This window comes from Cervus elaphus, chromosome 20, assembly GCF_910594005.1.
Source record: "Cervus elaphus chromosome 20, mCerEla1.1, whole genome shotgun sequence".
In the NCBI taxonomy this organism is placed as follows: domain Eukaryota; kingdom Metazoa; phylum Chordata; class Mammalia; order Artiodactyla; family Cervidae; genus Cervus; species Cervus elaphus.
In genome coordinates, this window is record NC_057834.1 from 112,012,196 (window position 1) to 112,025,133 (window position 12,938).

General features: G+C 50.6%; 1 protein-coding gene across 1 annotated transcript in view; it reads right to left on the reverse strand.

Moving 5' to 3' along the window:
* MROH7 (maestro heat like repeat family member 7) overlaps positions 1 to 12,938 on the reverse strand; it is a 48,685-nt gene continuing 35,747 nt past the window's right edge. The window contains exons 17-24 of the mRNA XM_043877552.1: positions 12,470 to 12,584; positions 8,956 to 9,096; positions 8,002 to 8,178; positions 6,980 to 7,135; positions 6,573 to 6,695; positions 2,861 to 2,963; positions 868 to 930; positions 1 to 334 (exon numbers count right to left, since the gene is read on the reverse strand). Coding sequence (XP_043733487.1) covers positions 90 to 334; positions 868 to 930; positions 2,861 to 2,963; positions 6,573 to 6,695; positions 6,980 to 7,135; positions 8,002 to 8,178; positions 8,956 to 9,096; positions 12,470 to 12,584 — 1,123 coding nt within the window. The 3' untranslated portion in view covers positions 1 to 89. The remainder of the gene's footprint in view (positions 335 to 867; positions 931 to 2,860; positions 2,964 to 6,572; positions 6,696 to 6,979; positions 7,136 to 8,001; positions 8,179 to 8,955; positions 9,097 to 12,469; positions 12,585 to 12,938) is intronic.

Genomic DNA, 12,938 nt, shown 5'->3' on the forward strand with positions numbered 1-12,938 from the left:
TCCATGGGGAGAGGCAAGCTATGTGGCATTTATAGTGAGCATGGCTGGGGCCACGGCCACCTCCAAGGAGGGCTGGGGGCTCAGGAACATCACTGCTTCAAAGACATCTTCCAGGAACCCAGCACCTGCATGATCCAGGAGCGCCGCTGGTGGGAAGTGGGCAGATTCTCACAGCTAGGGCTCCAGCGGTGCGTGGCGGCCGGGTCACACACCCATGAGTCCCCGTGTGGCAGTGGCCAGGAGTTCCGCCAGCAGCTGGCCAGGATGTTGTCCTGGGCCTGGGCAGCATAGATGCACACTGATGCTTCTGGGTCGTGTCTCAAGTTTTCCAGAGCTGAGTTATAGGGAGGAGAGAAGTCACTTGTTAAGTCTAGGTCCCCACCTGAGTCTCACACCTCATCCTTCTCACTTCATATCTTAGCTTGGGTACTCTGCTCAGCATCCCCTCATCTCCAGCTCTTCAAATTGTTCATGTCTTTCAAAGCTTGGATCAAAACCTGCCTTCTCCAGGCAGTCTTCTTGGACTGCCCAAGCCTTCCTTCATGCTCCCATCAGCTTTCCCAGTTATGAAATTAACATGCCCCCTTAAGAGTCTGAACTACTTGCCCTGCACTAAATGGTTTTTTATCTTGTCTTCTGAGTCTGGTTTCCTGGATTGTAAGCTCCCCTAGCAGGTGGACTGTGTGTTCTGCGTCTTAGTGACTCCACAGTAGCTAACATGTACTCACCTGGTCAATGTTAGCACAGTTGGACTGAGCTGAAGCCCCTGGCATTGGGTCGTAACCCTCCCCTCTCCCATTCCCTGCTGCGAGCCTACTCATTCCCGCACTGACTCTGGAAATCTCGCCAATGCAGGGCAGGACTCACCAGCTTTAACTTCATTCATACGATCTTCCGTCATGCTGCTCTCCATACAGGGGACCAGGGACCCTTGAGCATAATCCAAGATGTGAGTGGGTCCATCTCCTGATTCTGATCGCCCCCCCCTCAGACCACACCTCCTTGGAAAAGCTCTCCTAGTCCCACAAACGAGAACACGAACAGAGAACTTCGTCTTGACCCTGGGACAGATTCCTCGAGAGGGGTCCTGGGAGGGGTGGAAGGTCCAGTGGGCAGAGAGGGCAACAGGACAGAGACAGGAGCAGGGCCGTAGCTGACTCTGAGAGGTGGTCCTAGGAGATCCCTTCCCTTGGCTGGTCTGTAGTGTCCTCGTCTAAGACTCAGGGACGTGCTGCCTCGGTGCCCCCTTCTCCAAGGAACAGTAACAGGAGGGTACCAAGTGCCTCGCATACCTTCCCCTCAGGTTGTTGGTGGGGTCCCTGAAGAGGCTGAAACTCAGTTTCTCGGCAACATAGCTCAGCCCTCCCCTGCTTCAGCGGCTCCTAAAGTACCTGCAGATCCTTGAATGTGCCCTACCTCTCAGAAGGCCCCTCCCTTACTTTGTACCTTACTAATTCCTATTTGTCCTTTAATATTCAATTTAACGTGGCTGCTCCTCTAGGAAATTTTTCCCTACTTTGCCCCAAGCTAGTTATAAATGCCTCTTAAGGCTCCCAGAGTCTCTGAGTCTGTCTCCTCCTGTGTACACACTGTGATGTATTTTACTTGTCATTCATGAACATCTCCCACCAGACCTGGGGTTTCTTCAGCTTAGATCTGCTAGAGATGGGGGAGCGGGAAGGATAGTCTGAGGGCCTTTGAGACACTTGCTCAAGTGCATGCATGGTGCATATTTCTAGGGCAAGTGTTCCTAAATTTCTGTAGGGTCTCACAAAAGATCTGTAACCCGCAAAAGGTTAGGAATCAAAACACCAACATTCTTGGAAGTGATTAGTTTGGAACAAGATTTAGAGAAGCCAGAATTTAGGAAATACATCACTCTGTTTGAGGAGCTCCCCCTGAGCACGTCCCCACAGCCCAAAGGATGCTCCCTCCAGCCTGGGCGTTGCTCATCTGTCCCAGAACTGACCATGTTAACAGCTGCCCCCACATCTCCCCAGTCCTGACCATCGGCATCACCTCCTGAAAATTTCTTTGTTTCTCTAGACTAAGCCCAGTGCCTGACACAGAGTAGAGGATCAATCAGTGTATGAGGCCGAAGCCAACGGATACATGCATGGATGACAGGACGAATGAGAAATTGCACATGAATTGGGCAAAGGTACAAGGTGGGGGGCCTCTCCAAGCCTCTCTGCAGTAGGGTCTCCTGCAGACCCTTGAAGGATATATGGCTGTTTGGGGGAGGGAAGGGGAGTGGCTGAGAGGAGACGGCATACCATCAGAAGTGTCCTATGGAGAGATTCTGAGTGAAGGGAACCTACTTGGTTTTTTCCCCAGAAAGATAGAGGTTGGGGCTGTGGGAAGAAGGAGGAAGGTGACTGTCACTGAGGGAGAACTTTTATCTGCCAGTCTTCACTTTTAAAAAATTCTCATCCAGGTGACAAAGCAGGAGTTGATCCCTATCTTGCCAATCACCTTACAGATCTTACAGAGGAGGCTCAGGTGGTATCACACAGAAAAGGGGACTATGGAGCTGAGATCCTAGTTCAGTTTCCCCCTGTGCAGACGGGTGCTTCCTGCTGCAGGGCAGGCTCCTGCTGCACCTGGACCTTGCTGTATTGGGGGCGGGAGGTGGGACAGGTGAAGCAGTAGTTCTACTGCCTACAAATGTCACGGTTATGACCTTGGTCCACTTCCCGAGCAGTGATCTCAGAAGAAGGGAGACCTTGCTAATTTATATCAAAGCTGTGTGCTGGCCAAGCCTTGCATCCAAAGGGAGGCATCCACCCTGGGCCAGAAGGGCCACTGCTTCCTTCCAAGGGGAGGAAGTAGCAGGACTAGGTCTGCCAGGGCAGGTTACCTATGAACATGACTGAGGACTTCCGGAGGGAGGCCCGAGGACTCTTGGCATACTCCAGGCTCTGACTGAGGAACGTGAAGGCGCTGTCTCGATGAGTGTCCACCTGGAACAAAGAGAAGCCAGAGAGTGCTGGGCCCTCAGAGGGACTAACCACCCATCCACCCCTCCCAGAGCTAGGAACCAGGACCCAGTCAAGCAGCTGAGCCCTGGCCATTTGCCTCCTAAATAACTCTGCTACCCATTCTGGACTCTTCCAGAAGCCAGACTTCATGTTCTCTTAGCTGACTGCAACAATCACGTTAATGATCTTCCTGCCTTGGGTGTCTCCTTTTCTAACCCACCCACCTGCTACAAGCCAGAAGGCAAGTTCTAAAATGCAAGTCCAGCCAGAGCTGAGAAAAGATATGGCATGTGAAGGACATGACTAAGGAGACGGGTCTGACTAGGTAAAGGATTCAAGTTACAAAGCAGTGGGAATAAACTACAGACTTAGGAGGGTCTTAAAAGTCCTTCAGATACAGACAGAAATAGGGCTTCCTTATGCATTAAAAAATAAGAAGCCAGCATCCATTCTTAATAGGGCAATGACAAAGTAATGTTTTAGGCAAAATAGTCTGACAGTGGTGTTCAGGTTGGGTTTGATCAAGTAGAAACCAGGGGGCAGGCAATCTGCTAAGAGACTGTTGAGGGAGATAAAGAAAGATCTGATCTGATCACTCTCCTATTGACAATCTGCATGTCGGGCAGTAACTGTGGTATTGGAGAAGACTCTTGAGAGTCCCTTGGACAGCTCGGAGATCAAACCAGTCAGCCCTAAAAGAAATCAACCCTAAATATTCATTTGAAGGACTGATGCTGAAGCTGAAGCTCCAATGCTTTGGTCACCTGATGCAAAGAGCCAGCTCATTGAAAAAGACCCTGATCGACTATATGGACACGAGTTTGAGCAGACTCCAGGCGATAGTGAAGGACGGGGAAGCCTGGCATGCTGCAGTCCATGGGGTCGCAAAGAGTCAGACACAACTGAGCGACTGAACAACAGCAATAGCAATGTCAGGGAGTAACCTCCTGGGCTTAGTGTGCAAAGTGTTCACGCTCACGTTCTTTCTCAGCCTCAGGTCTTTCTCTACCACTGCCTCCACGCACACCATGCTCCAATCCCAGGTCGAGGCACAACTCTGCCCAAATGCATGCCCGACACAAGCCACTGCTCCTGATTGGAGCCCCTTTCCCTCTTTCCTTCCTGATGAGTCCCCTCTCATTCTTTGAGGCTCAGCTCAGAAACCGTCTCCTCCCTGAAGTTTTGCACAACCCTCCGGCAGAGCTAATCTCACCACCTTGGCGTCCCTGCAGCATGTTGCACAGCCCTTGCCATGGCACCTATGACACTGGACTTATAATTACTTATACCTGTCTCCCCCACTGGATCTGTAGTTCCCCCAAAAGAAGGGACCTTCTCACTCAGCTCAGAGTCCTCAGCACCCTGGATGGAGCTCTGCATGGTACAGGTGCCCAGAAAGTATTGGATGGATAAATGAATGAATGACTAGGTTACTGACCCCTCCTTAAAGCTAAGGCTAGAGGTTGGCCTTCATATGAGCAGAACTGTTGATGCCTGGAGAGCAAAGAAGAGCCTGAGAATCCAGAGGGTCTAATGCAGAGGTCACAAGCTGGCAGCCCACAGGCCACAAATGACTGGCAGGGCAGAGGCCAGCGCAGCATTTTAACTAAATTGATTGTTAATTAAAGTCTTATAAAAATCTAGCTTTTCTTGTGAAACTGAAGGCCCTGGTGAGAGTTGGCTGTATGGTGGCTGGAGCTCTCTGTTCGTGCTTTCAACAGAGCCTGGCCCCTCCAGGTTGCCATGGCCCTATCACCCCTACATCACTTATTATCTGCCCAGTCACTGGGTCATGGTTAGTATTTGAATTAGCAGCACCAGCCAAACACTTCCTCCAGGCCTCTTTTTCCCTCCGTATAAGGAGGTAACAATATTAGGCACTGGATTGCAGAGGCTTTGAGCATTATTGATAATGATTATTACTGCAAAATAGCAATCTTTTGTTTTGTTTATTCCTGTTAGGTTGGTGGGGGAATGGGGATGCTGCATGCCCCGTCCAGACCTCCCTTAGAGTGTGAAGGATTTATTTCCCCAGGTGCAGATTGCCTTGGTGGAAGAGAACTGCTGGCCCAAAGTCACGTCCCTTCCCAGGCCAGCTGGCGACCGATGACGAGGCAAACCACAGCCTCAAGACCTTCTTCCAGGGGCAGAACCGGAAACTGACAGACCCCTCAGTCTGTGCCGAGACCTGACCGCCAGCCCCAACATGAGGAATCTTGGCATCATGTTGGCCGAGACCTTCCCTGAAACCGCACTGCAGCTTGACTCCTGCCACTTCCGCTCCCTGCCCTCCCTTCTACAGCGGCTGGTCCCAGGGTGCTCCCTAATAAACCTCCTGCATGCCAACCTCTGCCTCAGAGCCTGCATCCCGGGGAGCACAGCCTGTGACTACAGGAAAGGCAGATGCGCCTCTATGGCAAAGCGTCCGAAATGATACGTGAAGGAGCCCGGCTGCATCCTGCTGTGCAGCGTGTCACTGTGTGTAGGGCTTTCTCCTACCGTAGAATGTTCTTGGGTGTTACCTGGAAAGGGGGTTCTGTGCTTTAATAATTTGGGGAAACCATGAATCAATCATGAAGTTTCCTCGGCACAGAGCATTTCAGAGCTCTTTGGTGCTGGTGACACTGCAAATCTCCGAGAGGAAGATAACAGTGCAGTATTTCCCAAACTTACTTGTCTGGGATCTTTTCTCTCCTGTGGGGCATTTCTTGTAGGACTGACATCACAGCAAATACACACTGGAAATTACTGTGGTAGAAGAGGGAGCCGGTAGAGTCCCCCAGGCAGGGATATGATATAGACAGACTTGGGTTTTAACCAGATCATTCTGGTAGCCTGAGTCGGGAATGGATTGGAGGAGCTGAGATTCAAGACTGGGAGACCCACTGGATGGCTGGACCCATCTGAGAAACATTTATGATCTGAACTAAGGGTAATAATAATGGGGAGGGGGAGGAAAAAACAATTCAGAGGCATTTAGGATATTTAAGATTGATCAAAGGTGAAGGCGAAGGGGATGAAGAAGCCTTGGATGGTTTTAGGTTTCAGCTTTGGGAATTTAGAAGGAGAGAGAACTGACATTGGGAAGGCCATAAGTTCAGGAGATACGCTGATTTTAGTTGTGTGTAGTCATTGTGGGCAGGGGAGGGCTTTCCAGTTGGCCCTAGTGATAAAGAACCTGCATTGCAACGCGGGAGACATGAGAGACGCAAGTTTGATCCCTGGGGTTGGGAAGATCCCCTGGAGAAGGGCATAGCAACCCACTCCAATATTCTTGCTGGAGAATTCCATGGACAGAGGAGCGTGGTGGGCTACCATCCATGGGGTTGCAAAGAGTAGGACAGGACCGAAGCGACTCAGCACAGCACACACACAGTCACTGGGGGAGATGTCCAGTAAGCCTTGGAGAAGGAACACCAGAAGTGGCGAGAGAAGTCAGAGGCAAAGATGAACTTTCAAGAGCCAACAACTTGTAGGTGGTAATGGAATTGTCAGTAAGGATGCTCATGTAAAAAGGAGGAAGAGACAAGGAAAGAACTGGCCACCTCCAACATACTCATAAGAACCCACTGTAGTCTTAGAAGTACTCACAAGGTACTTGCAAATTTTAGCCACCGTCTGCTGCTGGTTGTCCCAGGGCTTCCGGCTGTAAGCTTTTTTTGGCAACTCCCAAGCCATGAAGCAAGAACAGCGGAACAGGGTCTTCACACATTTCTGGGGGCCAATAGAAAGAGAATACCAGAGCTATGCAATTCCAGAAGAGTTGAACTATGCTCCGGGGGTGGGGGGGGGGCATGAAACTGGATTTTGGGAAAACAATTCCTATCAATACTTGAAACATACAAGGAAAGTTGGCTGTTTTGAACAGAAATACTGGCTTGGGTACCTTTTGAAAACAAGCTTGGCCAGACTTGGTCGCATGATGGATTGTCTGTGATTCTAGGATGGGTTCTGTAAAGCGGGCTGCACCCTCAGGACTCAGGGCTCTGCACACTCACCTGGCTCACCTTGGCATTGCCCTCTTGCATGGTCAGCAGCAGGGGCACCAAGGTGCTGATCAGCTGCTCTTCCACAGCCGGGGTGCGGGGCGACCGCAGCTTCTGAACTACCTTGCCGTACAGGTTGATGCAGGAGGAGCGCACGTCCTCCCGTGACTGGGGCAGATCCAGAGGCTCAGGCAAGCTCCATCCTCCAGGAGGCTGCCTGCACCTCTGTGCCCCACGTAGAGGCTCATGGCCTTCCTTCCACTCATTCCAAGGGCCCCTCCAAGCGCAAGACACGCAGAGATGAAGAACACTGAAGGCCACCTGACGGGGCTGATCTGGGGCTGGCTTCCCCGTGGTCAGAGCCTGGGTCTGGAGCTCTGCCCGCTCTTCCCAGCAGGAACCCCACTGTCCTAAAAGGTGCCTTTGTGCCAAGTAGAAAAATGCCCCCCCTCTGCTGAGACCAAAGAATTGTGACCCCCTTGGGGGAAAAATGGGGGAAGGGATAGTTAGGAAGTTTGGGATCAACAGGTACATACTGCTATATTTTAAATGGATAACCAACAAGGACCTACTCTATAGCACAGAGAACTCTGCTCAATGTTATGTGGCAGCCTGGATGGGAGGGGAGTTTGAGGGAGAATAGATACATGTATGTGTATGACTGAGTCCCTTTGCGGCTCACCTGAAGCTATCACAACATTGTTAATTGGCTGTACTCCAATTTAAAAAAAAAAAATTCAAAGGAAAAAAATTGTGACTCCTTTAGATGGACCAATCACAGAGAGGCAAGTCTCTGGGGTAACGAGGACACAAAAAGATCTCCCTCTGTGAGAACCAATTAAAGAAGGAACTTTCTCTATGCAAACCAATTACAAAGAATTTGGACCAGCTGGGATGAGCACCCCTTCCCCTGGGCTGACTCAGCCCTGCCCAGGTCCCAGCAGGCCATGGGAGCTATTACGACCCCCAGAGTAGTAAAGAACTGCTCTCCAGGTGTTACACCCCCATCCTTCCACCCTCACGGAATTCCTTACATCACTGAAGTGTGGCAGCAGAATCTGCAGTATCTCCACATAGACTGAGTTGTCCATCAGCTTCCGATCATGCTTGAAAATGGTCTTGAGGTTGTGGACCGCCTCCACCACCAGCAGCCCATCCACACTCTTCAGACCCTTCACCATGGAGGGCAGGAGGGCCTGCACCTTGGCAGCCTGTGGAGAAGGAATATTTGGGATGGGGGATCCTATCTGATCTAACAGGTGAGGGACCCAGCCTCTGATTCACAGAGATGAACTTGGTCAAGCAAGTCATACCTCCTGGCCTTTGCTTATGTTATCCCACCTGCCTGGCATGCCCTCACTCAAACTCTTGGTGTCTCCAAAGCCCTCTTTGGCCTCACTGACTCCTTCTTAGCCTGCAACCCTGAGGGCTTTTGTTGTCTCCCCACTTCTTGGCACTATCTATAGATGATACCCTGTGTTGTTAGTTTTCTGTGTTGTTAGTTAAGTCCTGTCCCTTTGTCCCTCTAAATCATAAGCTGTAATGACAGTGCTTAGTAGAGAAAAACACAGCACTTTTTAAAAGGCTAATGAAATATCAACAACCTGTGACTCAGCTTCCTAATCTCTAGAATAATATTTTAGAATTTTAGAATATTTACTTATTATATTATTATATTATATATATTATATTATATTATATATTAAATATTTAAAATTTTAGAGTAATTATTGCTATCCCCAGCCCCTCCTAAATATACTGCTCTTAGGGTCATTGTGAAAAATCTGAATTCGGCAAGTACTTTTCAAAAAATAAAGCATATAGGGAATTATTAAGGGATACCCATTTTACAGATGGGATAATTAAGACAGAGACAGAAATGAGCCCTAAGTCCAGTCACCAGCACTGGAGAGTTGAGGATGGCCAAGCTCCATCCTTCCTCTTGTCGGGGCCCTGGCTGAATGGGCTCTCCCCTGCCCTCAACTCACCTTTTCAGTCCTTTGAGCCAGGATTACCAGGCCTCGGATGGACAGCACCTTCATGATGGGGTCCCGATGGCTCAGGCCTTCTGCCATTCGCCCCAGAGAGTACTCCTCAGGGATCCGCCGTACCTGCTCCATCCGGAGGAGCTGAGGGAATAAGGATGATTACTCCCCAACTCAAGGAGTACCCTCAGGCCCCATTTGCCCCTGGGGCCTCATTCACACCTATCCACCCTCTAGTCTGTATACCACCAACAAGCTTCTAACCAAGCTTCCCATCATTCATGGAATGACCCAGGCTGTTTTGTCCCTTCTGTGTGGGCAGGGATGCTCTTCTGCCAGGCCTCTCAACTCCACTCTAGCCCCAGCTCCACCCAAAAGTCAGCTCCCTGATGCCATGTTTGACAGTGTCCCCAGGCCTCACCTAGGCTGACTGCCCCTTCTCTGTGCCCCTGGGGGCCCTGAACACAGAAACATTATTGCCCCCATGAACTTATGCACCTGCCTCCTGAATCCTATCCCCCTGGAGCTTCTTTGAGGACACAAACTGAGCCTTTCTCCTTGGGCACCACTTACTGATGGAAGCTCTGGGATTGAATGTGTGCTCAGGGAACCCTAGTTGCATGAGTTCACAACCAAGAAATGGTTCCTTTCCTTCTTGGAATTGCCCTCCTCCAGTGCCCACCATTGCAAGGTCAGTACCACCAGCCCCACTTTGTCCCAGCCCCAAACCAGGCATCATCCCCATCTCCCTCCTCTCCCTCTGCCCTGCCACCTCCAGCACCCAACCAGTCTTCAGCTCCTGCCTAGTCACCCTCATAAGCACTTCTCCCATCTATTCCCTTGCCCCGCATCTACTGTGACTATTGAGACCGTGTGTCTGTGATGAAGAGAAAGGGGAGACAGCAGACAGGACAGCTGAGGGCGTGGGGTGGGGGAGGCAGGAAAGGTGGGGCTCCACCTACCACCCACCCTCCACCCATCCACAGAACTGCACTCAGCTGCTCTGTCCCAGGTTCTGGGCTGTGACTAGACACACAGAAATGTGGCAATCACAGCAGCAACAGAGCTGACTTGGGGAGTACTTCCTGCGCTGGCACTTTACATGAACTCACTTACTCCTCATCAAAACCCTATGAGGTGGGCAATTCATTATCCTCGTATTGTAAATGAAGAATGCAAGGCACAGACAGGTTCAGCAACTTGCCGAAGGTCACACAGCTCCCTTGAGGACTCCACCTACCACTGGGAGGAGCAAGGACCCCTCCAGGCACACATCTGAGCAACATCAAAGCATCACTATGAATGTGTTGAGACACCCCTTCTGGGGAGAGAGAGAAGGACTTGAAGCTGGGTGAGGACCCCTGTCCCAGAGAGGGAGGGCCACTGCTCAGGGCTCCAGGGGAGTGCTGGGAAAGATTAAGCCTACAGTCCCTGACCTTATGGATGTGGGAGGGCCAACCTCCACCCCTTCCCCCAAGGGCCTGTGTGGCAGCCACTAGCAGACAGTGAGGAACGCCTCTCCCACGAGACTAACCAGGGTAGAGGAGCCAGGCGGGCAGAGCTGGTCTGAATCTCTCTGGACAGCTTGAGCTGTGTGACCTTGAAAACTGCCCCTTATCTCACCAACACATGAGCGTCACAATTCCTGCTTTGTAGGGCTGCTGTGCACATGAGTGGGGTCGTATACGTAAGAGGTCAGCGTGGTGTTTGGCACACAGCAAGCCCTCAAGAAATGACGCTTTCCCATTTCCTCACCAGGGTCATGGGGACCATGGCAGAGCTGAGACTGTAACCTGGACTCCTGACCCCAAGCCACATGCATGTCCTCCTAAGGTGACACATTCTGCAGGTGCCTGCTGAGCCGGGCAAAGTGCTCACCTGGGTACTCACTCACCCATCTGATCCCCTCTTCTCAGAGGCCTTCTTGGGGCTGGGTCTAGGGATGCAGGCAAACATGATGTGGTTCCTGTTCCCCAGGCTTGCAGTCCACTGGGGAGGCAGTGCTGGAATTGCCAAGCTGCCCCTGTCCACCTGGCTGTCTTTACTCAAGGCCCAGGTCAAATGGCAGCTCATCCAGGAAGCGTCCTTAGCCTTCCACTGTCTGAGCAGACAGTGAGCCTCTGAGCCCCACTGTACAGACCCTGGTGATAGCCTAGACCCCCTGTGTGCCAGCTAGCACGTCACAAGAGGACAGGGTGGTGGTTAAGTGAGTGGGTTCTCCAAGTGTCATCGACTAGTGGCTGGAGAAACAAGATGTGGTATGTACATGCAATGGAATATTATTCAGACTTAAAAAAATAATGAAATTCTGACCTCTGTTACAACATGGATGAGCCTTGAAAACATTATATTAAGTGAAATAAGCAAGACACTAAGGGGCAAATATTGGTGGTTCCATTCGTGTGAAACCTAGAATAGGCAAATTCATAGAAACAGAAAGTAGAATGGTGGTTACAGGGTCTGAGAGGACTAGGGAAGGAGAGTTAGTGTTTAATGGGTAGAGAATTTCAGTTTGGGGAGGAAGATGAAAAACTTCTGAAGATGGATGGTGGTGACGGTTGCACAAAAGTGTGAATGCACGTCACACTGAATGTACAGCCAGTGAGCTGTACACTTAAAAATGGTTAACATGATAGCTTTTATAACATGTATTTTTTTATTACATCCATAAGCACACACACAAAGCTAAAGAGTGAGTGTGTATTTTAGAGCCCAGATGTCTGGCTTTGCATCCTGGATCTGCCACTTACCGAGCTGTGTGGCCTTGGGAAAGTTACTTGAATCTGTGCCTTGGTTTCCTTCTCTACAGTAGGGGATGGAATAATATGTGCATCATAGGATTATTGTGAGAATTAGATGAATCAGTATGTGCAAAGCTCTAAGAATACACCTGAAAGGTAGTAAGTGCTCAATGAAATTGTTGGCCATTATTATTGGCAAGTCTTCCCTTCTGGGGCTGACACTACCAACCTTCTCCTGACTTAACTCTCCTCAGTACCCACTTTAGTACCCCTATACACTCACTCAGCTTAGATGTCACTTCCTCCAGGAAGCCTCCCTGATGTTTCCCCACCCAATACACCCAAGATGTTCACCCACCACAGCCTGAATTGCCCCCATTAGCACAAATCACTCTAAGGTACCCTGTGATATAACCAGGATGTCCTCTGTCTCCCCTCCCACACCAAGAACTCCTGAGAGAAGAGCAGAACCAAGTTTATATTTGTGTCTCCAATCTGGTACCTGGTATACGGCAAAGGATGGTGGTTGCCCAAGGTACTAGGGGAGTCTGGGAAGACTGAAATGGGGTGGAGGGATGGGAAGAGGAGGAGAGATGGGAAGGAGGAGGGAGAAGACCCACAAGATCTTTTTACTCAAGAAAAGTCATGTTCAGGAAAGACTCTAAAGTATTAAGTACTTATCGCACAAGAGAAATGACCAGCAACGGGAACTGAGGCTTATGCTCCTGGGAAGGCCTGGGGTAGCCCCCGCCCCGCTCTGGGCACCCGGTCAGTACCTCCACGAAAAAGGCGGTGGCGGTGATCTTGTGCTTCTCGTCGCCTCGCTCCAGGAGTGGGATGAGCAGGTAGAGGATGCGGCACAGCTCCTGACAGGAATAGTGCACCATGGCCCTGGGGATGGGAAGAGCAGTGCCCTTAGGCTCTCCAGCCCCGTGGGGACCTGCTACACAGGGGCCTGGGCAAGCCCCAGTTCCCTGTGTTCCTGCATCCCCAGGGTTTTCCACCTGAACAGGATCTCGGAGGCCATTTGATCACATTGCTTCATTTTACAGGAGGGAAAACTGATATCCAGAGTGGAAAAGTGATTTGCCCAAGATCACAGAGAAAATCAGTAAGAAAGACAGGCCTACGACCCCTGAATGTGCAGGACCACTCCAGGAGGAAAGGACAGGAAGGAGAGAACGTGAGGACCCACTCACTAGGCACCAGGCTGCAAGCCAGATGCTTTCAGGTCCTTATTGCATC